The sequence below is a fragment of the Rana temporaria genome, chromosome 13 (genome assembly GCF_905171775.1).
Source record: "Rana temporaria chromosome 13, aRanTem1.1, whole genome shotgun sequence".
NCBI lineage: Eukaryota > Metazoa > Chordata > Amphibia > Anura > Ranidae > Rana > Rana temporaria.
Genome location: NC_053501.1, coordinates 52,815,114 through 52,838,680, shown reverse-complemented (window position 1 = coordinate 52,838,680; position 23,567 = coordinate 52,815,114). Strand labels below are relative to the sequence as shown.

Below are 23,567 nucleotides of genomic sequence, written 5' to 3'. Positions count from 1 at the left end.
CTCCCTGCTCTATGATGTTACATAGTAAGTCAGGTTGAAAAAAGTCCACCTAGTTCAACCAAAAAAAAAAAAAAAAATACTGTCTGACACCAGACCGAGGAGCTGGGAAAAAGCTTTTGTTTTAGGAGGCTATAAAAAAGAGGGCTGCAAATAAAGCTTCATCACTTTAGTGGGTATATGTAAGGGTTTACAACCATTTTAATAAACTTGCCTTATTAGCTAGCAAAAAGTGTTTTAAAGTAGGACATTAGTTGGAAACAAAAATTTGCAAGCAGGTCGAGAAAAGAGGTATAAGCCAAAAGACCTTTACCTGTCTGCAAATACACTTTTGTTACTGACTGATGCATTATGCAGTGTACAATCCTGGGCCTATTTCTGGCATCTGCAGGATGCTAGGAATGGTGCATATGCATAAGAAGGTACATCATCGGTGACCAAAGCAAAGAGACGCTGGACACAGAAGAAGATGGTAGTGGTGCAAACTCTAACCTTGCATTACCGGAGGAGAGCAGACCTAGAGGTAAGTGTGCTGTAGTGTGCAAGCAAGCTTTGCAGACTTGCATAATATGGTAAATACTGTTGTGGCCTCCACAAACGTAAGGTTCCACTTAAGATGAAAACTTCCTCAGTCCTTTTAAAAGAACAGTAGACTGGCGCTGTCATAAGGCTGTCTTAAACAAATTCTTCCTTGGGAGGGTACTAATTAACAAATGTTCTACTTTGCAGTTTTACCATCTACACCCAGTGGTGTCTTCACTCAGGTTGTCACGGGTGAAGATGGAAGTCTAGAAAAGGAAAATCCTGAAGTCAGATCACCTGAACCCAGTGCTGTGGAGTTGCCAAAGATACATATGCAGTCTTCTCCACTAGTACTTGTATCTACTCCAGTATCATCAAGCAGTGCGGTTACAGTTGTCTCATCTTCTTCTGTGAACATGGTATCAACTACACCGTCATTGTTGTCTGGTGCTGCTTCACCCATTAAAAACCAAGCTGCCTCTTTATCTACACCCCTAATACAAGCAACTAAACTAGTAACAGAAGACTCCTCTCTCCCTGTAACTGCAACTTTATCAAATGACACCACCAGCACAGTTAGTTTAACATCTGTTCCTTCTCAGTGTGTGTCAATACCACCTCCAGCTTTAACCAGAGCTCCTTGTCCACCTGTGACTTCAACTGTCCATCCACAAGCCTATCCAGGTACTAATAAAACTCTTGCTGCTTCAGTGGCTTCAACTTTGGTCGCTTCAGCCAATCTGCCAACAATTGGGTTAGTTGGTTCCCCAACTGGAAGACCTACAGTAACACTAAGAACAGGTAGGATATTTGTATAGTCTTGTGAGCTGCATATAACCACACACAGATTTCTGTGTTGTAAATACAGTAACTTCAATGCTGGAACTACCAAACGTAAAGAAAAGCAGTCAGATCTGGGAAACATGTAGAAAATGCTAATATTGTTGAAGATCAAAATTTAAAGGCTTTGAAAAATTAATGGATTGTTTAAGATGTACGTTTTTAAAGCTAATATTTGCCCAAACCCCTCACCATATGTGCACATTAACGGCCCCCCTCACCCCACCACTTCCTAAATTGCTAGGTAAATTTTTTAAAGCATTCACTGTAAATGCTGGATTTCTTATCAGAATCCAAGGTCCTGTTACAGGCTGGGCCTGAAGTCTTCTTTCTTCTAGACTTCAGTGTGCAAGGATCCTTCTTCGAGTGTCCACACCTTTTCCTGATGATGTGGGTGTTTATCATTGGCCTTTGAAGGGGTCCTCAGAGACCTGAAGACTTGAGACTTGTTAACGCGTTTGTCAATACCCTGTGTATAAATACCATTTAAAGTAGAACTAACGTTGTGCCCATCTGCAGCAGCTCTCTCCTCACTTCCTGGTCTCACTGGCTTTGCTGCGTCAGAAAGAGAAATTGGCTTCCGCTGCTGTCAATCAAAGCCAGTGACGAAGGAGCTTGAGGTGGGGCCGAGTTCCCCAGTCTGTTCAGGGTCTCAGGATCAAGACTGCACGAGTACCGCCATGAAAAGCCGTTTCCTATGGGGGCTAGAAATGCCAGGGAATCCAAAAAGAGGAGGTTCATGCCACTCTGTGTAATTATTTTGCACAGAGTAGGTACCGCAAATACTCGAGAATAAGCCGACCCGAAATATAAGCCGAGGCACCTAATTTTACCATAAAAAAATGGGAAAACGTATTGACTAGAGCAGGGGTCTCCAAACTTTCTAAACAAAGGGCCAGTTTATTGTCCTTCGGACTTTAGGAGGGCCAGAGTAGGGACAGTGGGAGTAGAAAATGTCCTGATGTTCAGCTGGAGTAAACAATGCCTTATATTTGGTGTCAGTGGGAGGACTTGTGCCCCATCGTTGGTGCCAATGAAAGACATTTTCCCTCATCATTGGTGTCTGTAGGAGAAATTGTGCCCTTTCATTTGTATCAGTGGAAGGAATTGTGTCCCATCGTTGGTGTCAGTGGGAGGAATTGAGCCCTCTCTTTGCTGTCAGCGCAAGGAATTATGCCCTATTGTTGGTGTCTGTACATGGGATTGTGCCCCAAGGGCCGGATAAAGGCTAGCAAAGTACCACATTCCCAGGGCCACAGTTTGGAGACCACTGGACTAGAGTATAAGCCTAGGGTGAGAATGCAGCAGCTACTGTAACTGGAAAATATGGTCAACAATGCCCATTTGCAGCCTCACTGTGCCTGTTGCATGCCTCACTGTGCCATACCTGATCAACCCATGTCATAAATTGCAGTTAGACGGAGGCCATCCAGTGTACAAAAGCCAAGCCGCCTCCTCGTCCGTGATAGGCGGAGCACTCAGTTTCCCAGCAGTGAGTCAGTGTTCCACCTATCACGGACATCCCATGGATAGGGACGAGAGGACGTCCGTGATGGGCGGAACACTGATTCACTGCTGGGAAACTGAGTGTTCCCCTATCAAGGAGGAGGAGGCGTGGCTTTTGTACACTGGATGGCCACCGTCTGACTGCATGACACGGCTCATCAGGTATCTAGATGACACAGGCTCGAGTATAAGCCAAGGGTACATTTTCAGCACAAAAAAATGTGCTGAAAGACTCGGCTTATACGCGAGTATATACAGTAAGTTTAAACCAGTGTTTTTTTTTTTTTTTTAAATATTGCATTTACAATAACTTTATCTGTTGGTGAAGCATTTATAAAGTGTTAAGTGGGCATTAGGGAAGGGACAGTGAAAGTTAATGTATCCCAGAATGCACTGGGGAAATGGAGAACTAGGACAGAGCAGCTGCTGCCACGTCATGTTAGTACTGAGCAGCCATGTGGTAAAACCATTTGCTTCTGTGTGCTGGCAAAAGCTTCAAGCTAGCCAGCTATTCTGACAGAGCCAGGCAGGGTCAGAGGCATTAAAGCGGAATTCAAGTCTCCTAAATTAAAAAAAAAAAGCACCCCATGAGCTTCTTTGCTAGTGCAATCGAAAGTGTAAACTGTTATTAGTGTGATCACTGATGTGGCTTAACAATGTTTCCGGGATGCTACCCAGCATGCACCTCCCAATCTCGTGCCTGCACAGTCAGGATACAGCGCGGCACACTTTGGATTGCAGAAATAAAGCAATGGCAGCGGAGGATGCCTGACATATCTTGACTGCCATTGACTCCTGGGATATCGGTGTCTTCAATCCCAGGTGTCAGTGGAAGTCAAGATATGACGTGCATCGCCGTGGAGGGAATTTTAAACAGAAACAAGGTAACTAAACAAAAATAGCCAAAGATTACAGGTACGGCTATCGGCTACCAGTGGGGCCAAATGTGTCAGAAAGGGTGGAACTCCACTTCAAAGGGGTTGTAAAGGTTAGTTTTTTTCACCTTTATGCATCCTATGCATGAAGGTTAAAAAAACTGGCAATGACGGCCCCCCCAGCCCCCCAGTTTTACTTACCTGAGCCCATTCACCTGCTGCGCTCGCCCCCGACGTCCTCTTCTATACTCAGTCTTGCCGTTGATTGGATGGATTGATGGCAGCGCAGCCATTGGCTCACGCTGCTGTCAATCCCATCCAATGATGCGGCACGCCGGGGGGGCGGGGTTGAGTGATACAGTCTGCGGCTATAACCGCCAGCTGTATCACGGGAGCGTGCCCGCAAGAACTAACCCCCATGGGAGATAGCTCCTAGGAAGAGGGTTAGTTCTTGTGGGGAGGAGCCAAGACAGCCGCCGAAGGACCCCAGAAGACCAGAATCGGGGCCACTGTGTGCAAAACGAGCTGCACAGTGGAGGTAAGTATAACATGTTTGTTATTAGAAAAAAAGGGAACCTTTTAGGGTCCCTTTAAGCATTATTGCCAGTGGCAAGGCTTTGTGTATCAGCAAAGTGTTAGTGCCAGCAATACCATTACCAGCACAACACCCTCCTCTTTTTCCACTAGGCCATTCTTTTCATGATTATTCTGACCTGGACCAAGCAAGTGTCATTGAGATCAAAGTATATGAATCCATCTTGTAGAGAATTCACAAAAAATGCCTGCTATCACATTCCAACCTAACCATGCCTCAAACCAGATCATTTCCTAATACATCACTTCCCCTGTAAGCATTTTCCACTAGAAAAACACTTTTTAATGGGCATTTAGCAAGCATTCTTGATTCTGATGATTTAAACACTTTAAAATGCATAAAAAAAAAAACGCATCATGCTGTAGGTTAGCAAGCGTTGCTTCATTCTTCATAATCAACACATGTGTGAATAAGCCCTAAAAAGTAGTTTGAGGGCAAATCCAAAATGTATAGTTCTCCCTGGAACAGAGGGGAAAATTTCCAGCTGGATTACTTCTTCCAGTGACAGCTGTCTAAAGGGGGTTTTCTTTTATTTTGGAGAAATTTACTTTTTGTACCTGTGGTACCGGGTAGGAAGGAAGGTAATTCTATCCAATGGGACACAAATGTAAAAAAAAGCCTGGCAGAAGTTTGTTTTTTGTTTGTTTTTTTACTCAAGCAAAAAAAAAAATTTTAGATGTACTTATTAACTTGTGTTAGAGAGGTAAAAAAAACACAGACTTAAAATAGTTGATATTTGTTGACCCAGCCACAACAGTAATCAAATCATCATTCACAGGCATTTCATTTACTAAAGCCACCTGGCTCCAGAAAATTATTTACACATTTAATAACAAATGTATTTAAATTTTTATAGCCTTTTTTGGTGTCTATATACAATTTTTTTTTTATAGTCAAATGTAATACTTTTTTACATATCTCCCATTTTTCAGCTAATGATGTTCTGTTTAAATTTTCAGTAATCTCGCCTTCTGTATCAACACCAATGGCTACCTTAACATCAGGACTTGATAAGCGATTGGGTCCTCGACTTCTCCTCATACCAGTATCCAATGGCTCTGCCCCTGTTCGCCCAGTACCGAGTGTGCAGACAAGTCCTGGCCAGAAAATGGTGTTACAACCCATTAAGGGTCCTAATGGAATCAACTTGTTCAGGCACCCAAATGGGCAGATTATCCAGCTTTGGCCATTGCAATCGATTCAAGCTGCTAATGTTCAACAAACCCAGCGAGTTGTTATCCACAGTCCAGGTAAATAGAAAATAAACCATTATTTGTGATAAAATGGTGCATTCTGTTGGGCGAATTACTGCTGATTCTTTAGTCTTTCTACTCTAAGTTAAAAATGTACTTTTTATTTCTTATTCTTTGAAAAACAGAGAAAATTGGGTACAGTCAGGTTATTCTGCCACCTAAAGGGGATCGGACACTGGCAAACAGAAAAAATAAAAAGCAAGCCCCCAATATAACCCCTCCTCTACCAGCATGTCTGTTTTTTTGCTAGTGTCCGAGGAGGATCAACCTCCTTCCCTTTTATTTATTTTTTCCTTCTCCCAGTTGAATTTATTTTTTTTAATAATAAATTACAGGGCATCTTCATATCCATTATGAAATGGTTATGCTGTCATCTTAGGGTGATTGGACACTAGTAAAAAAAAAAAAATATGAAGACAAGAAATCCTCTCCTAGGCATAACCCCCTCCCAGCTATACAAGGTTTAATTTTATGTTGGGGTCTTGGGTAATGGTCCTGTGTGCAGTCTCTGCATGAAAATGGCTATTAGTCCCATCTGGGATTAGGAAACTTAGACAGGGAAGGGTGCAAGACAGCCTCATCGCATAGTAAGCTTTAATAGATTAAGCACACATACAGTGCATCCAGAAATTATTGACAGCGCTTCACTTTTAATACATTTTGTTATGCTACGCTAAAGCCTTATTCCAAAATCGATTAAATTCATTATTTACCTCAAAATTCTAAAAACAATACCCCATAATGACAACCTGAAAGAAGTTTGTTTTTAAATCTTTGCAAATTAGGAAAAAATACATGTACATAAGTAGTTACCGCCTTTGTCATGACACTCAAAATTGAGCTCAGGTGCATCCTGTTTCCACTGATCATCCTTACCATGTTTGTTCAACTTGATTGGAGTCCACCTTTAGTAAATTCAATTGATTGGACATGATTTGGAAAGGCACACACCTGTGCATATAAGGTTCCACGGTTAACAGTGCATGTCAGAGCAATTGTCTGTAGACCTCTAAGACAGGATTGTATTGAGGCACATATCTGGGAAAGAGTATTGAAAAATGTCTGCAGTATTGAAGGTCACAATGAGCACAGTGGCCTCCATCATCCATAAATGGAAGACCTTTGGAACCACCAGGACCTCCTACAGCGGGCCACCCGGCCAAACTGAGCTATCGGAGGAGAAGAGCCTTAGTCAGGGAGGTGACCAAGAACCAGATGGTCACTCTGACATAGCTCCAGCGTTTCTTTGTGAAGAGAGGAGAAAGAACAACCATCTCTGCAGCACTCCACCAATCAGGCTTTTATGGTAGAGTGGCCACACGGAAGCCACTCCTCAGTAAAAGGCCTGAAGGACTCTCGGAGAAACAAAATTCTCTGGTCAGATGAAACAAAGATTGAAAACTTTGGCCTGAATGGCAAGCCTGGAGGAAACCAGGCACCACTCATCACCTGGCCAATAACGGCCAATAACACCCCTACAGTGAAGTATGGTGGTGGCAGCATATTGCTGTGGGGATGTTTTTTTAGAGACAGGAACTGGAAGACTAGTCAGGATCGAGGGAAAGATGAATGCATCAATGTACAGAGACATCCTTTGATAAAAAAAACTTGCTCCAGAGCGCTCTGGACCTCAGACTGGGGCGAAGGTTTATCTTCCAACAGGACAACGACCCCAAGCATGCACTAAGATAACAAAGGAGTGGCTACTGTACAACTCTGTAAATTTCCTTGTAAAAACAAACCGTAGGAAATGCACACCGGAGCACATGAGGAAAATACGGCACGTAAGAGCTGCGTATGTCCTGGGTGGATGAATGAAACATGCAGTCGAGAGCCTGTTCTTCCTCCACTAGATATCGGTATCAGAACACTGCTGCGGCACAGAGGGGGAACGGGATCGAATCGAGGGAGAGTGTCGCTGCTTTCTCCTTCCTACTTGTATAAAGTTCCGAGGGATTCCGGAAATGCATTTCAGAAAAAAAAATCCTCCCTTTCTGAAGGTAGGATTTTCTCTCTTTAGTACTGTTTGCCCCATCCTGGATTTCAAGAGGACACAAGTTTTTCCAAGTGCTGAAGTTTCTTATGGAATAGGTGCGCTCTGGGAGGGAGCAGGGAGATTTCCTGGCTTCAGTGGATATCAAGGATGCTTATCTGCATGTTCCAATCTTTTTTCCCCTCACCAAAGGTTTCTACAGTTTGCATGTGGTTTGTGGCTATGTAGTTTGACTGTACAGTTCCCAGAGTGTTCACCAAAGTCCTGGGGCTCCTGCATAACCTGAGTATTCCTGCTATAGGGTACCTCGACTTGCTTCTGAAATAGCTTTGCTACTGGAGACCAATGCGTCTCTCACAGCTCACACTCCAGAGAAGTTTGGATAGGTTCTGAATTTGCAGAAGTTGGCCTTCATTCCAACCCAGAGGTTGGAATATTTAGGTCTCACCCTGGATACTATCCAGGTGGGAGTGCTCCCTTCCTCTGGACACATTTCTTGTTCTGAGAGCTCAGGAGTTCTTACTAAAGTCTCTGCCAAATCCCTCAATTTGCTTTTGCACAAGGGTTCTGGGAAAGTTGATAGCCTCTTTCAAGGCAATGCCCTTTGCCCAATTTCATTCCTGGCCCCTTCCAGTGGCATGTCTTGGCTGTATGGCACAAGAGGACGCAGTTATTGTATTCCCCAGTCTTGTTACATCCCAGCATCAGACGCTCGGAACTGATTGATCTCCTTGCGGGAGATGAGAAAAAAATGTCTCCCTCTGTCCTAGAGGGTACTGACCACGATCGTCATCCTGTTGGACTGGGGTGAGGTTCTGGACTATCTCTCGATCCAAGGGACTTGGTCAACGCAGGAGAGGTTGTTGCCCATCAACATCCTGGAATTGAGGGTGATCCGTCTTGCCCTGTTACATTGATTGGTTCAGCTAAAGAGTCTCCCTGTAAGGTTTCAGTCAGATGAACAGTAGCGTACATGAATCGCCAAAGAGGTGCCAGAAGTCGGGCTGCTCAGGAGGAAGAGGACCTCATTCTGTTTTGGATGGAACTTCATATCCCTTAACTGTTCACATTCCAGGTGTGGAAAACTGGAAGGCAGATTTTCTCAGCGATCATTAACTGTCCCCAGGGGAGAGTAGGCTCTTCCAACCAAAGGTGTTTGAGGTAACGCTGCTCATCGTGAGGAACCCCAGATGTGGATCTTCTGGCATCAAGATTCAGTGCAAAGCTGGACAGGTTAGTCTCCAGCATTAGGGCTCCTTGAGTGTTTAGGGCTAAGGCTCTGATGACACAGTAAGACCAGTTCTTCCTAATTCATGCCTTCCTGCAGCTTCTACCTTGTCTGCTTCACATGATTCAAGTGGAAGGAATTCTGGTGATTTCTTTATCGTACATCACGGAACACAGAGCGGCATATTCATTACTATATGGGTTATATGGAGTACCTTCAGGTGATGGACACTGGCAATCTCAAAAACAGGAAGTGCCCCTCCCTATATAACCCCCTCCCATAGGAGGAGTACCTCAGTTTTTACGCCAGTGTCTTAGGTGTTGGTCATGGTTTAGCTTGCCTCCACATCCTTGGGATTAAGGTGGGCTAACCGGTTCTGTCCAAAGGCCTCAGTGCTAAAGTGGTCAGCAACCGGACCCCAAACCATTGGGGTATAGCCCATAATGCTTTCTGTCACGGAGAGCTGGACCCTGGGCCCAGAACTTAGAAACCTTTGGGGGCCTAATGTTTCTGTTGCCAGAGTGCTATATGGGCCCAGGACAGTGGATCCTTCATAGGAACCCAGGGCCTGAAGGTCTAGACGCCCCACGGAGATGGGGGAAGATTGGACCTCTTGCTGTGCAAAGTCCTGCGGCATGGAGCAGGTAAGTGAAGGGAAACTTGCGGAACTTGGTTCGCAGCAGGTTTTTTCCTGGGGGGAAGGTCACAGTGGGACATGCCTATGGTTATGCGCTGCATCTGGCAAGGTGAGTCACATATCTTAGGATAGGATGACTGTATGTATATATTCCCCATAATCGTGACCTCCCTGGTAGTATTGCAACTGTGCTAGAAAGCATTGAAAGAGGGCCTGTGTGTTTAGTGACAATTCTCTTTAAGAGAAGCCCCTGGGAATCTATTGAGGTTTCTTATGAAAGGGAGTGAATGCTCCTACCTGCAAGCCTGCTCAGAGAGGTCCAGGCGGTTGCTGCAGGAAAAGATGCTGCTCTGTGGATCCTGGCCTGGACGGCAGGATCAGCCTCTGACCTCCTCGTGGGCCCCCTGCCCCCCGCCGGCGGGCGCGCGCGCGCGTCCCTGTGATATGGGCGCAATTTCGCGCCGTTTTCTGAAGGGGAAGGGCGGGCCTGTAGGTAGAAGGAAGGGGCGGCCCTTCCAAAGGTTCCCAGCTCAGTGAAGTGTGGAACTGAGAGAGGAAGGACCAGAGCGGCAGCGTGGGGCGCCGAGGACACACAGTGGCCAAAGAAAAGTATTACAGTCTCCAAAGACTGTCTTTTTACCCTAAAGATAGGGTTTCTTTTTCAGCAGTTTTTTTGTTTGGCAAATACTACTAAAGGGAGACAGAATGGTTTTTCTTTCTTTGGTTTAGAAAAAAAAAAAAAAAGCCAAGTTAATAAGAAAGAAGGCATTTTTTCCCCAGAAATGTTTTGGGCAACAACTATTTATTTTCCCAAACACCGTTAAGTAGCGGGCGTACCTCAGTATTGTACCATGGCGTCTGGCTTAGAGGGTACAAGAGGTGGGGATTCCACCAGAGGGTCTGAGGTCTCAGACAAAGGCATGCCGCTACTTTCCCCAGAGGGAACCTTGGTGGGACCATCGAGATCTGGAGCTGGAGCTGGCACGGGTCAGTCCAACCCTAGGGTGGTCACGGACGAGGTACTGTCCACCTCTCTAAAGGAGATGGAAAAAAGAATGGAAAAAATGATAGCCAAGGCTATGCGGGGCCGAAAACGGAATAGATCTCTGTCGCCCGAGCGTGAACCCTCAGATGAGGAGGTCCCTTCCGCAGAGGAATGGGAAGACCTCTTGGACAAGGACCAAGTAGGTTCAGGGATCGAGGATCCGGGTACGGAGGAGTCTGGCGCAGCCTCCCAAGGGGAGAGCTGGTGGGTTCAAGTTTTAACAGACTTGGTCCATAGGACGTTCAACTTGCCAGTACCAGATCTCCAAGTATCAACAGTCTCAGCTTTGGGCTCACTAAGAGCGCCTCAAACCAATGCGGTTTTTCCGATCCATCCTCTATTAGAGGAGGTTATGTTCCAAGATTGGGCCAAGCCAGATAGAATCTTTGTACCACCAAAAAGATTCTCTGCCTTATATCCTATGGAAGAGAAATTTTCCAAGAGATGGGCAGCCCCGGCTGTAGACGCAGCCATCTCATGTGTTAACAAATCTTTAACATGCCCTGTAGAAAACATACAGGTGTTCAAGGATCCGGTTGATAAACGCTTGGAAACGCTACTTAAAACCTCCTTCACTACTGCAAGGGCAGTAGTGCAGCCAGCTGTGGCTGCAATTGGGGTTGCACAAGCATTATCGGATCAAGCTAAGCAGATGCTTAAACTTATTCCTGCCCAGCAGGCAGAAGAATTTTCGGACGTCCCTAGGGCCATACGCTTTACGGTAGATGCGATTAAGGATTCGATCCAGCAAGCGTCACGTTTATCGTTATCCCTTATCCATATGAGAAGACTCTTATGGTTAAAGAGCTGGGAGGCAGAGCCCCCATGCAAGAAACTCCTGGTAGGGTTCCCCTTCCATGGAGGACGACTCTTCGGAGAAGACCTGGACAAATACATCCAGACCATTTCAAGCGGAAAAAGTACTCTTTTGCCCACCAAGAAGAAGTTTCGGGGGCCTGCGTTTAAACGACAGTACTCCCCTGGGCGGGGGCCCTCCAATACCAAACAGTATCGACGGCCTCCTGCAAGATCAAATTTTAACAAGTCGCAGGGACAGGCCGGCGCAGGCAAGAAGCAGTGGTTTCGCAAGCCAGCAAAGCCAGCCCCCAAGCCGGCCTTATGAAGGGGCGCCCCCACCCTCGAAGGTGGGGGAAGACTGCGTCTCTTTGCAGAGGTTTGGGAGGCCAGCATTCCCGACAGATGGGTACGGTCCTCCGTGGCTACAGGCTACAAACTAGACTTCCTAAAGTTTCCTCCTCCTCATTTTCAGGAGTCAAGAGTACCAAACGATCCGATGAAGGGAGCCGCATTAATAGCGGCATTGAATCATCTACTCTCTCAGGAGGTAATAGTAGAGGTACCAGTCCAAGAACAGGGGCTAGGTTTCTACTCCAACCTATTCATCATCCCAAAGCCCAGCGGCGATGTCAGGCCAATTTTGGACTTAAAAATGGTGAATGCATACCTAAAGGTCCGCTCATTTCGGATGGAATCCGTGCGGTCAGCAGTTGCCGCACTTCAGAAGGACGATTTTATGGCATCCATAGACATAAAGGATGCTTACCTTCATGTTCCAGTTTACCAGCCACATCAAAGATTTCTACGCTTCTCGGTGGCTCCACGTCATTTCCAATTCATGGCGCTTCCCTTCGGGTTGGCTACGGCCCCCCGGGTGTTCACGAAGGTCCTAGCTCCAATCCTAGCCAATCTAAGGATTCAAGGGGTCACGATCCTAGCATACCTGGACGACCTCCTAGTCATAGATCACTCGTCTCCTGGCTTGGAACGAGCAGTGGCCCTCACAGTTCAGTACCTCGAGAGGTTCGGCTGGGTCCTAAATCGAGAAAAATCAGCATTCCAGCCCACAAGGCAGTTGGAATATCTCGGCATGAGATTAGACACAGAACAACAGAGGGTGTTTCTGCCTCTGATAAAAGTCAAAGCCATCAAGGAATCAATCCTACTGGTTCTAAGCAAGAAGGAACCAACTGTTCGCCTATGTATGCGGTTACTAGGCAAGATGGTGGCCACATTCGAGGCGGTACCGTACGCCCAGAGCCACACTCGCATCCTGCAGGCAGCCATCCTGTCAGCATGGAGCAGGAGGCCACAGGCCTTAGATATCCCTTTGCCGCTCTCATCAAGAGTCCGACAAAGTCTATGTTGGTGGTTAGACCCTCAGAATCTACTGAAGGGGAAGTCTTTCAGCCCAGTGGCTTGGAAGATAGTAACCACAGACGCCAGCCTAACAGGCTGGGGAGCAATTTTGGATGGTTGCACTCGCCAAGGCACTTGGGCAAAGCCAGAGAAGCAGTTGTCCATCAACATCTTGGAGCTCAGAGCTGCTCGACTAGCCCTCAGGGCTTGGACGTCCAAGTTGCAGGGGTTCCCGGTGAGAATTCAATCGGACAATGCCACGGCAGTGGCATACATAAATCACCAAGGGGGAACCAAGAGTCAAGCCGCTCAGAGAGAGGTGAGCTTGATTCTCCTATGGGCAGAAGCTCATGTGCCCTGCATATCGGCAATATTCATTCCAGGAGTGGACAACCTTCAGGCGGACTTTTTAAGTCGCCAGACTCTGTTGCCGGGGGAATGGTGTCTACATCCACAGGTCTTTCAGACACTCTGCCAGAGATGGGGAGTGCCGGACGTGGACGTCATGGCATCAAGACTCAACAAGAAGCTAGACAGGTTCATATCCCGCTCAAGGGATCCGATGGCCTGCGGAACCGATGCGCTGGTTTGCCCTTGGCATCAGTTCAAACTTCTTTATGCTTTTCCCCCGCTCCAGTTACTACCCCGCCTGCTGCGCAGGATCAGGGTGGAGCACATACCAGTCATCCTGGTAGCTCCATCATGGCCCAGAAGGGCATGGTATTCACTAATCCTAAAGATGGTAGTGGGAGACCCTTGGACTCTTCCTCTACGGCCAGACCTGCTATCGCAAGGTCCGATCCTCCACCCTGCCTTACGGCATCTAAATTTGACGGCCTGGAAGCTGAATCCCTGATTCTCAGGGGTAGAGGTCTGTCTCAGAAAGTAATCTCTACCCTAATCAGAGCCAGGAAACCGGTCTCTAGGGTGATTTATTACAGGGTCTGGAAGGCCTATGTAGGCTGGTGTGAGTCCAAGCGATGGCTTTCTCGCAAGTTTACCATCGATAGAGTATTACATTTTCTCCAGCTAGGAGTGGATAAAGGACTGGCATTAAGCACAATCAAAGGACAGATTTCAGCTTTGTCAGTGTGGTTTCAGCGGCCGCTGGCCACCCACTCGCTAGTTAAGACCTTCCTTCAAGGGGTCTTGCGTATTAATCCTCCAGTTAAATCCCCGCTTTGTCCGTGGGATTTAAATCTTGTTCTGTCAAGTTTACAGAAACAACCTTTTGAGCCGTTGGCTGAAATTCCTTTGGTTTTACTGACAAGGAAGTTAGTATTTTTGGTCGCCATAGTTTCCACCAGAAGAGTATCGGAACTGGCAGCCTTATCCTGTAAGGAACCATATCTTATTTTTCATAAGGACAGGGTCGTTCTCCGCCCTCATCCTTCCTTCCTACCGAAGGTTGTATCCAGTTTTCATCTAAACCAGGATTTGGTATTACCATCCTTCTTTCCTAAACCTACTTCCAGAAAGGAAGGGTTGCTGCATACCTTGGATATTGTCAGGGCCATGAAGGCCTATCTTAAAGCTACAGAGAAGATCCGAAAAACAGATGTGTTGTTCATTTTACCGGATGGGCCCAAGAAGGGGCAGGCAGCTGCAAAATCCACCATCTCGAGGTGGATTAAACAGTTAATCACTCAGGCCTACGGCTTGAAGGGGTTGCCTCCTCCGTTATCATTAAAGGCTCATTCTACTAGGGCCATGGGCGCCTCCTGGGCAGCACACTGTAACGATATTGCGCGCTGGACACGCGACTAGCTGTTGTGTAAGAACCATACAGCAGCCATGTTGTTTTAAAACAGTATAAGCAGTGGAAAGAAACTCACTCCCTCCCACCCTTATTCTCAGGAATTCATAGGCATTCTACTTCAAAAGATCTGTTATCTCCTCCGAGAAACAGAGCACCCTAGGTTTCTTAATGTCTCCTGGCAGGGTTCCTGGCCTGTCGTAAAACTGTCGTCCTCTCACCTCAGAGAGTCCACAGACCCCTGTCGTAAATGCCTTAGACTCATAAACGCTGAAGACTAAGGAATAAGTATGAACGTTACACATGTTTCATAACTTCCAGCTAACTCATAGCACAGCCCAACAACAGACATATTTAGTTTCCTCAGATAATTTGTAACGTTTCGAGCCCAGACATGAATATGATCAATCATACGGAAGGCCCCTGGCCCCATTTATTCATCATAGGTAGATTAACCATGGTAGACTTGTCACGTTTGGACTTTTCTTAAAGCAAATATCACGCTCTACAATAACACGGATGTTGGTAGTCTGTAACTATTAGAACTGCAGAGATATGAATATGTACCACAAAGTGTACCTGGGTTATGGGCGTGAATGTGGACCCTCCCAGTAACCAGCCCCTAAATCAGATGACCAGACAATTGGTTACTGGTCGTGTCAACACCCCTTTTGATGGGACAGAAAAGAGGAGATGCCAAGTCAAGGGAGTTCTCCTTTTACCATCCAAGCAAGAGCATCTGCCAAGTTTGAGAACCGATTACCCAGTTCATCGATCGAACTCTGATCAACCTTGGACATTAATTGCAAGTATTCTTCTTCTTCAATTCTACCTCATTACTTTGTCGCTGTATATTGTCGTTATCTCTTTAAAACATATTTTTCTGTAACACCTTATTGCACCAAGTTTGCCCTTTTCGTAATAAACCTTTTATGTTGAAAAGTGTTAACCTTGTCTCTAAAACTCTTAATGCAAGCTATGAACGAACCTCTGCCTTTTGAAGAGCGCTACTTGTAGAGTAAGGCCTCTGCGCAGACCTGCCTGTGGTGACAGTGTGTGCTGCAGACGCTTATTCTAAAATCCTAATTGGTATTGCTAATTGACGGGAGTACCAACGCTTCCTTATCAATGTTGGTGGTGGCAGTTAAAGGGTTAATTGTGTCATTAGCCCAGTGACAATCGCTCTCAGGCTACTAGCACTTAGATTGTTGTCCCGCAAGCTGGGAAATCTTTGTGCTGGGTGCAGCTGAGAGTGGCATTGTTGCGTAAGTGACAGCGTGGTGTGAGGTCGGCCTGTCCTTCGTCGCAAGTTGGCGCGGAGGGCGGGGATCTGACACTCGCGTTCGTCACACACACCACCAGATCTCTATGGCTCAAGTTTGCAAAGCGGCAACCTGGTCTTCTGTCCACACGTTTACAAAATTCTACCAGTTGGACGTAAGAAGGAATACTGATACAGCCTTTGGGCAGGCAGTGCTGCAGACTGCAGTTTGAGACCCTCGGATTCCGGGGGGCTCCCTTTTGAGTTAAATTTAAAATTATTTTTTCTCAAATAAGTTGGATTTATTATGATTTGAGTATATCTCTAAATTAAATCCTTTTGTCTTAGGAAGATGTTCTCCCTCCCCTCATTGTAAGCATTGCTTTGGGACATCCCATATAGTAATGAATATGCCCTCTGTGTCCCGTGATGTACGATAAAGAAAGAGATTTTTAATGCAGCTTACCTGTAAAATCTTTTTCTTGGAGTACATCACGGGACACAGAGCTCCCACCCCTCTTTTGGGGACCATTTTGGGATGGAAAATGCTTGCTACAAAACTGAGGTACTCCTCCTATGGGAGGGGGTTATATAGGGAGGGGCACTTCCTGTTTTTGAGATTGCCAGTGTCCATCACCTGAAGGTACTCCATATAACCCATATAGTAATGAATATGCCGCTCTGTGTCCCGTGATGTACTCCAAGAAAAAGATTTTACAGGTAAGCTGTATTAAAAATCTCTTTTTTTTTATCACCACACCTTGTCTCAGGAAAATGTGGTACTCCAACATTGTGAACATGATAGCGAATTACCCTTGGACCCTTCTGAATCGACCTGACCTCCTGTCGCAAGGTCTGATCTTTTGTCCATCTTTACAGTAGCTGGCTTTAACATGACTGTTGAAACTAGGGTCCTGAGAGAAAGGGTGGTCTCTGATTTGGCTATTCCTACTGCTGAAGACTAAGGCGGTGCCTTAAAGAAAGATTTTTACCATAATACTTGGAATTCGTATTTTGCCTGATTTGAGGCTTGGAGATTTCATCCTCAAGTATGTCGTGGGCCAAATCCTGGCATTTCTGCAATCTGAAGTTGATTTGGGACTGGCTTTGAAAACAATCAAGAGTCAGATTTCAGCATTGGCAATCCATTTTCAGAGACTCATTGCTTCTCATTTTTCAGTGCGTGCCTTTGTACATGCTTTACGCATTTTGTTCCACTAGTTAAGACACTGACTTCGTAGGACATCAACTTGACATTTTCTTTATCAACGAAATCTCCATTTAAACCCATAGGGGATATTTCATAAGTCCTTATGACACCATTATTTTTCTGGTTGCTATTCAGCTCAGAAAGTTTCATAATTGGCTGCTCTTACCTGTAAGGAGCCGTTCTGTTCCTCCGTCGTGACAAGATGGTTCTTTGGCCTCAGCCGTCCTTGTTACCGAAGGTGATTTCTTTGATCCGTCTCACCTAGGTCGACTTCTGCAGTTTGTTTGTCAGTCTGATTTCCTCTTTGTGTTTCCTGAAGGTCCAAGGAAGGATCACGTGACCTCCAAATCTACAATTTTTCTCAGTGGATCTATCACCTTATTTTCAAGCTTACGATCTAAAGTTCCACAGTTTTCAGTGATGGTTAATTCTACCAGGAGCGTTGGTGCTTCCTGTCTATTCATCGTCAGAATTTGGGACATTCCTATTATAATAGATATGAAGATGTCTTGAATCCTGGAATGCGGGATAAAGAAAGGGGGATTATTGGCTTACCGGTAAAATCCTTTTCTTGGAGTACATTACAGGACACGGCTCTTACTAAAGTTCATGGCTTGCTACAAAAACTGAAGCCCTGCCTAACTGAACTGGGAGGGGTTCTGTCAAGGAGGGGATTTCCTGTCTTCCCCCCCCCCCTCCCCCCATGGTCCAATCATCTAAAGGTAGAAGCATAAACCTGCCTTAATGGATATAAAGATATCTTGTCCTGTGTTTTACACCAAGTAAAGCACTTTTTTGTTATTTTTATTCTCTATTGTATGCACTGCTCGTTCGTCAACTTCAATAAAGATTCCTCGCTACATTGCTCCTGGAGAAGATTCTACATAGCAACTCTCTGGAAGGGCATTTCCTCAGCCTAGCTTTTGAGACTTCACTGGACAGATGTGCATGGCTAGGCTGGAATGTGACCATCGGGCACGGAGCTCTGCATTGTGGTGCTTTCCTGGATGAGCCGCCATGACACAGCCTCAAGTGTGAATCTGTCTCTTAAGATTCCATGAGAATTTTCAGATTTCATGAGAATAGGTGACCGATCTGTGTCCCTATGTACAAGGAACACAGCATCAGTCTCCTCTCCCTGACAGGACGTGGATCTGTGTATTTACACACACAGATCCACGTCCTTGTCTGTTTAACCGCCGATTGCGGGTGCCTGGCAGACATCGTGGCCGCCAGGCGCGCGCATCGTCATCTTAGTGATGCATCAGGGGCGCGCGGCGGTGCTCACCCCCCAGTGGCCTGAGGAGCCTCCCGGCAATTGAGAGCCACCTTGAGGCCGTCTTTTTACAATATTGCTTACTGGACACATAAACCCCCCTCCTGCCCAGGCGAAATTTCAGCTTCCGGCACTGCGTCGCTTTAACTGACAATTGCGCGGTCGTGCGACGTGGCTCCCAAACAAAATTGACGTCCTTTTTTCCCCACAAATAGAGCTTTCTTTTGGTGGTATTTGATCACCTCTGCGGTTTTTATTTTTTGCACTATAAACAAAAAAAGAGCGACAATTTTGAAAAAAAAACTATTTTTTACTTTATATATATATATATAAAAAACTTTTTTTTTTTTCCCTCAGTTTAGGCCGATACATATTCTACATATTTTTTGGAAAAAAAAAAAATCGCAATAAGCGACTGGTTTGCGCAAAAGTTATAGCGCCTACAAAATAGGGGACAGAATTATTTTTATTATTTTTTTTTTTTTTACTCGTAATGGCAGCGATTTTTTTATTGGGACTGCGACCTTCTGGCGGACACATTGGACACTTTTGACACATTTTTGGGACCATTCACATTTATACTGCGATTAGTGCTATAAATATGCACTGATTACTGTATAAATGTGACTGGCAGGGAAGGGGGTTAATACTAGGGGGCGAGGAAGGGGTTAATTGTGTACCCTGCATGGTGTTTCTAACTGTGGGGGGAGGTGACTGACTGGGGGAGGTGACCGATCTGTGTCCCTATGTACAAGGGACACAGCATCAGTCTTCTCTCCCTGACAGGACATGGATCTGTGTGTTGACACACACAGATCCATGTCCTTGTCTGTTTAACCGCCGATCGTGAGTGCGTGGAGGACATCGCAGCCGCCAGGCACGCGCATCTCATCTCATCTAAGTGCCTTGCACTTCAGGCCAAGTTACATTACCATTATGTGGGTGCTACATGTCTTAACAGAACCAACCAGGGGACAGTCTGGCTGTTACAGATGACCCCCAGTCCCTACAATCCTAGTCCTCTTCATCAGAATCTTCCTCGGGTCCATTGGGTGGGGTCCCCCGGACCTGTCTTCCCATGTCCACTAAAGTCTTTTTGACCACGTATGCTTGACTTCTTGTGTACATTGATCACAAAAAATCTTCAGTGAGCTTCAGTGCCATCCCTGGCAAAGTCTCTTATTCTCCAGAACCCTCAGAAGTTCGGGCCCCTCCCTCCCTGTCTGCAACTTTAACCACTTAAGCCCCGGACCAATATGCAGCCTAAAGACCCAAGGTGTTTTTACAGTTCGGGACTGCGTCGCTTTAACAGACAATTGCGCGGTCGTGCGACGTGGCTCCCAAACAAAATTTGCATCCTTTTTTCCCCACAAATAGAGCTTTCTTTTGGTGGTATTTGATCACATCTGCGGTTTTTATTTTTTGCACTATAAACAAAAAAAGAGCGACAATTTTGAAAAAAAAGCAATATTTTTTACTTTTTGCTGTAATAAATATCCCCCAAAAACATATATAAAAACATATTTTTTCCTCCGTTTAGGCCGATACGTATTCTTCTACCTATTTTTAGTAAAAAAAATCGCAATAAGCGTTTATTGATTGGTTTGCGCAAAATTTATAGTGTTTACAAAATAGGGGATAGTTTTATTGCATTTTTATTATTTTTTTTTTTTTTACTACTAATGGCGGCGATCAGCAATTTTTTTCGTGACTGCGACATTATGGCGGACACTTCGGACAATTTTGACACATTTTTGGGACCATTGTCATTTTCACAGCAAAAAATGCATTTAAATTGCATTCTTTATTGTGAAAATGACAGTTGCAGTTTGGGAGTTAACCACAGGTGGCGCTGTAGGAGTTAGGGTGCACCTAGTATGTGTTTACAACTGTTTGGGGGTGTGGCTGTAGGAATGACGTCATCGATCGTGTCTTCCCTATAAAGGGAATGACGCGATCGATGCGCCGCCATAGTGAAGGACGGGGAAGCCGTGTTTACACACGGCTCTCCCCGTTCTTCAGCTCCGGGGAGCGATCGCGACGGAGCGGCTATAAACAAATAGCCGCGCCGTGGTCCCGGATCGCTCCCCGAGCGGACCCGACCTCCGCATGTAGCGGGGGGGGTCCCGATCGGACCCCCCACCCGCTAATAGGCGAGGACGTACGTGTACGCCCATGTGCCTGTACGTGCCATATTGTGGACGTACATGTACATGCGGGGGTCGGGAACTGGTTAAGAAACGTCACAGGTCCCAGGAAGCTGTAAGACTATTCACAGGGCGCAGGGAAGCTGGCTGTGAAGCCACAAGGAATCACAGCTAGCTTCCCACAGGTAACATGCCGAGACCCAAAGATTGTCGAAGAACCTGCTCAAGCGAAGATGGTGCTGGATCCCTGGACAGGTGAATGACTAGAGTTTTTGTACTTGCTGACTTTTTTTTTATTTTTGAAAACCTAGCTGAAGCTCTTCTTTAAGCTGTAGGCAGTTCTCAGTTATAGTTCTACTGGGCCAGTGTAAGCAGTTGTCTGTTTCCCACCCCTCAATTGGACTTTTTTTTGAACATGCAGAAGTTTTAACACTCCTGTGTCCCTTCTTAATGTGCAGGAAAGAAAAAGGAGTTCTGTACTCCCCGCAAACTCCTTTTCCTGTTGTGTTTATGATCATGCTGTCAGCACTGCTTTTGTTCAAAACTGAGGCATGCTGGTAGAGGGAGGGATTGATTCCACAGTTTTTCTTTTGCAAGTGTTCAATCCTCCTGTGGGTGGCAGTATAACACACAGCTTATTAACTTTCTGTATCCTTCGGTGTACTCCAAGAAAAGTATTTTACTCCCATACAAAAATTCTATTTTTCGGAAAGCTACACGGTTTTTAGATTCTGGCGAAAATAGCACCGTTTTTATTCATGATGAGAACTTTGGGCCAGATTCACAAAAGGGATACGACGGCGTTTCTCCTGATACGCCGTCGTATCTCTGTTTCTATCTATGCGACTGATTCATAGAATCAGTTACGCATAGATATCCCTAAGATCCGACAGGTGTAATTGTTTTACACTGTCGGATCTTAGGATGCAGTACCCCGGCTGCCGTTGGGGGGAGTTCGCATCGTAAAACCAGCGTCGGGTATGCAAATTAGGAGTTACAGCGATCCACAACGGTTTTTCGCGTTCGCTACGTCGCCGCTAGTCTAGTTTCCCATCGCAAAGTTAGTCGTCGTTTTGGGTGCCTTAACTTTAGTCATCAATCGTATTGCTGTCTAAAGTATGGCCGTCGTTCCCGCGTCGAAATTTAACGTCGTTTGCGTAACACGTCTGGGAATACGGAAGTACGCTACGCGCGTCGCCGTTCGAAAAAATTACGTCACTTCGCGCAAAGCACGGCGGGAGTTAAGAAACGGAGCATGCGCAGTAGGTCCGGCGCGGGAGCGCGCCTAATTTAAATGTTAGCCGCCCATTCGATTTGGACCGCCTTGCGCCGGACGTATTTACGATACACCGCCGCAAGTTTCCAGGTAAGTGCTTTGTGGATCGGGCACTAAAACTGAAAACTTGCGGCGCAAATGTACCTGAATCTGGCCCTTTATTAATTGGGAACTTGCTACACCGAAATATGTTGTTGCGTTGCACTTTTTTTCTTCTTCCTTCTCACCCCTCCATACTTGCTCTAGTTTTGGGATACTAAAATGATTTGTTACACTAACACTTGATTATTGAACCTACAGATGGGGATCCTGACTTCATATGTGAGTATCCTTATTTTAGACCTAATTGAGAGAAAATCATTCACTAAAAAAGAAACCTCATGGTTGATAAATATCCATTCGGATGATTTTCTCATGAATGTAGTATTTGTTGTACCACCGTCAGAATATTTGGATATTTCAAAGTTAACTAAAATCCTTTTTTTTTTTACAGGTCAAGGTCCTGCAGTGAGTGTTCAACTACCTCTTAAAACCACGACTGATGATGCCACGACTGGTTCTGCTACCACTGGGTCATTATCTGTTCCTCCTACACCTGCTCTACAAACTGTCTCTCTTTCTAAGATCAGCCCAGTTAAATCCGGGGTTACAGTAATTCCAACAAGTCCATCTAAAATTGCTACAATTCGAATAGGAACACCGCCTAGAGCTAGCAGTGAGGTGTCTCCATCTGGCACCAAAGTTTTGTCGTACACTAGTAGTGGTTGTGGAGTTCTTGCATCCACCGACATTCCCCTTCGAACAGGAGGCCTGCCAGTACTAAAGTGCTCAACGACTACTGCCCTAAGCTCCAGCCCACTGGATTCTGCTGCTAAACCCAAAATTATATTGATGACCAGTAAACCTGCAGTGTTGATGGATGCCAACAAATTAACAAATTATTCGTTCTTGAAATCTGCAGTGATTGTTTCAACAAGTGAGAAAAATGCAGAAAGGGAAAATGGTAAGGAATGCAAAGGAATATCCAGCTTGGAAACTGATAATGCTGCTAATATGGTGAAGGATCAAAGTGGACCTAAAGATTCTGTTACTTCTGCAGAGCAGGAGGTTTTGACTCGGTCAATAAAGAAAATGGGAGAAACTGAGGAAATGAGCACAATCCCATCTCAGATAATGGTTTACGGAAATCAATCTAAAAAGTCAGATATTGCAAGTGGGGCATTGTTGCAAGTTACCAATAACCAGGATTCCTTGCATTCTTTACAGAAAAGCTCTGATGGTTCCACAGATGTAGAAGCTGGAAGTCTCTCACAAACAATTATTGCTGAAAGTGACTGTAATGTTGAAAATTCAATGTCTGAAAATGCCCAAGATCCTGCAAATCCAGCAGCCAAAAATGCCCAAGAACCTGAAAATCCAGCAGTTGAAAATGCCCAAGATCCTGAAAATACAGTGTCTGAAAGTGACCAGGATCCTGAAAATGCAGCTGCTAAAAGTGACCAGGATCCAAAAAATCCAGAGGCTAAAAGAGCCTGTATTCCTTTGGAACAAGACAATAGACATACTGTAGAATCCACATGTAGTACTGTAAAGGTACAGACAAAAGAAGATTCAGAGGTTAATCAGCAAACGCCAAATAGATCTGAGCAGGACGAAGGCGATAAAGATGGAAAAGGTGATGTGGTCACTGATTTTCCAACAATAAATGAGCAAGATGAAAACTTTCCCTCGGATCCCAGTTACAATAGTAGCGCACGAGAAAGTGAACAGAATTCACAGAGTGAGGATGAAGTGAGTGCTTTTTTATTTACAATAAAAGTTTCCTAGTTTTAACCATATGCATTGTGATTTAGAATTCCTAGCTTAATGCTGCTTAGTATTTATTTTCTGAAATGTTCTGTATGCAATGGCACAAAACAGTGGGTCCCAGAGTTTTTTTATATTAGAAAATCTGCTTGAAAGTTTAAAGGGTCAGTCAATTCTATAGTGCTGT

General features: G+C 45.3%; 1 protein-coding gene across 3 annotated transcripts in view; it reads left to right on the top strand.

Annotated features, from left to right (window-relative positions):
- MGA (MAX dimerization protein MGA) overlaps positions 1-23,567 on the top strand; it is a 134,902-nt gene that overhangs the window by 64,423 nt on the left and 46,912 nt on the right. For 2 of the 3 annotated variants that reach the window (XM_040333883.1, XM_040333882.1), the window contains exons 15-17: positions 727-1,320; positions 5,295-5,585; positions 22,068-23,365. In XM_040333883.1, the coding sequence (XP_040189817.1) occupies positions 727-1,320; positions 5,295-5,585; positions 22,068-23,365 (2,183 nt within the window). The remainder of the gene's footprint in view (positions 1-726; positions 1,321-5,294; positions 5,586-22,067; positions 23,366-23,567) is intronic. The other variant, XM_040333884.1, reaches the window with a different exon arrangement.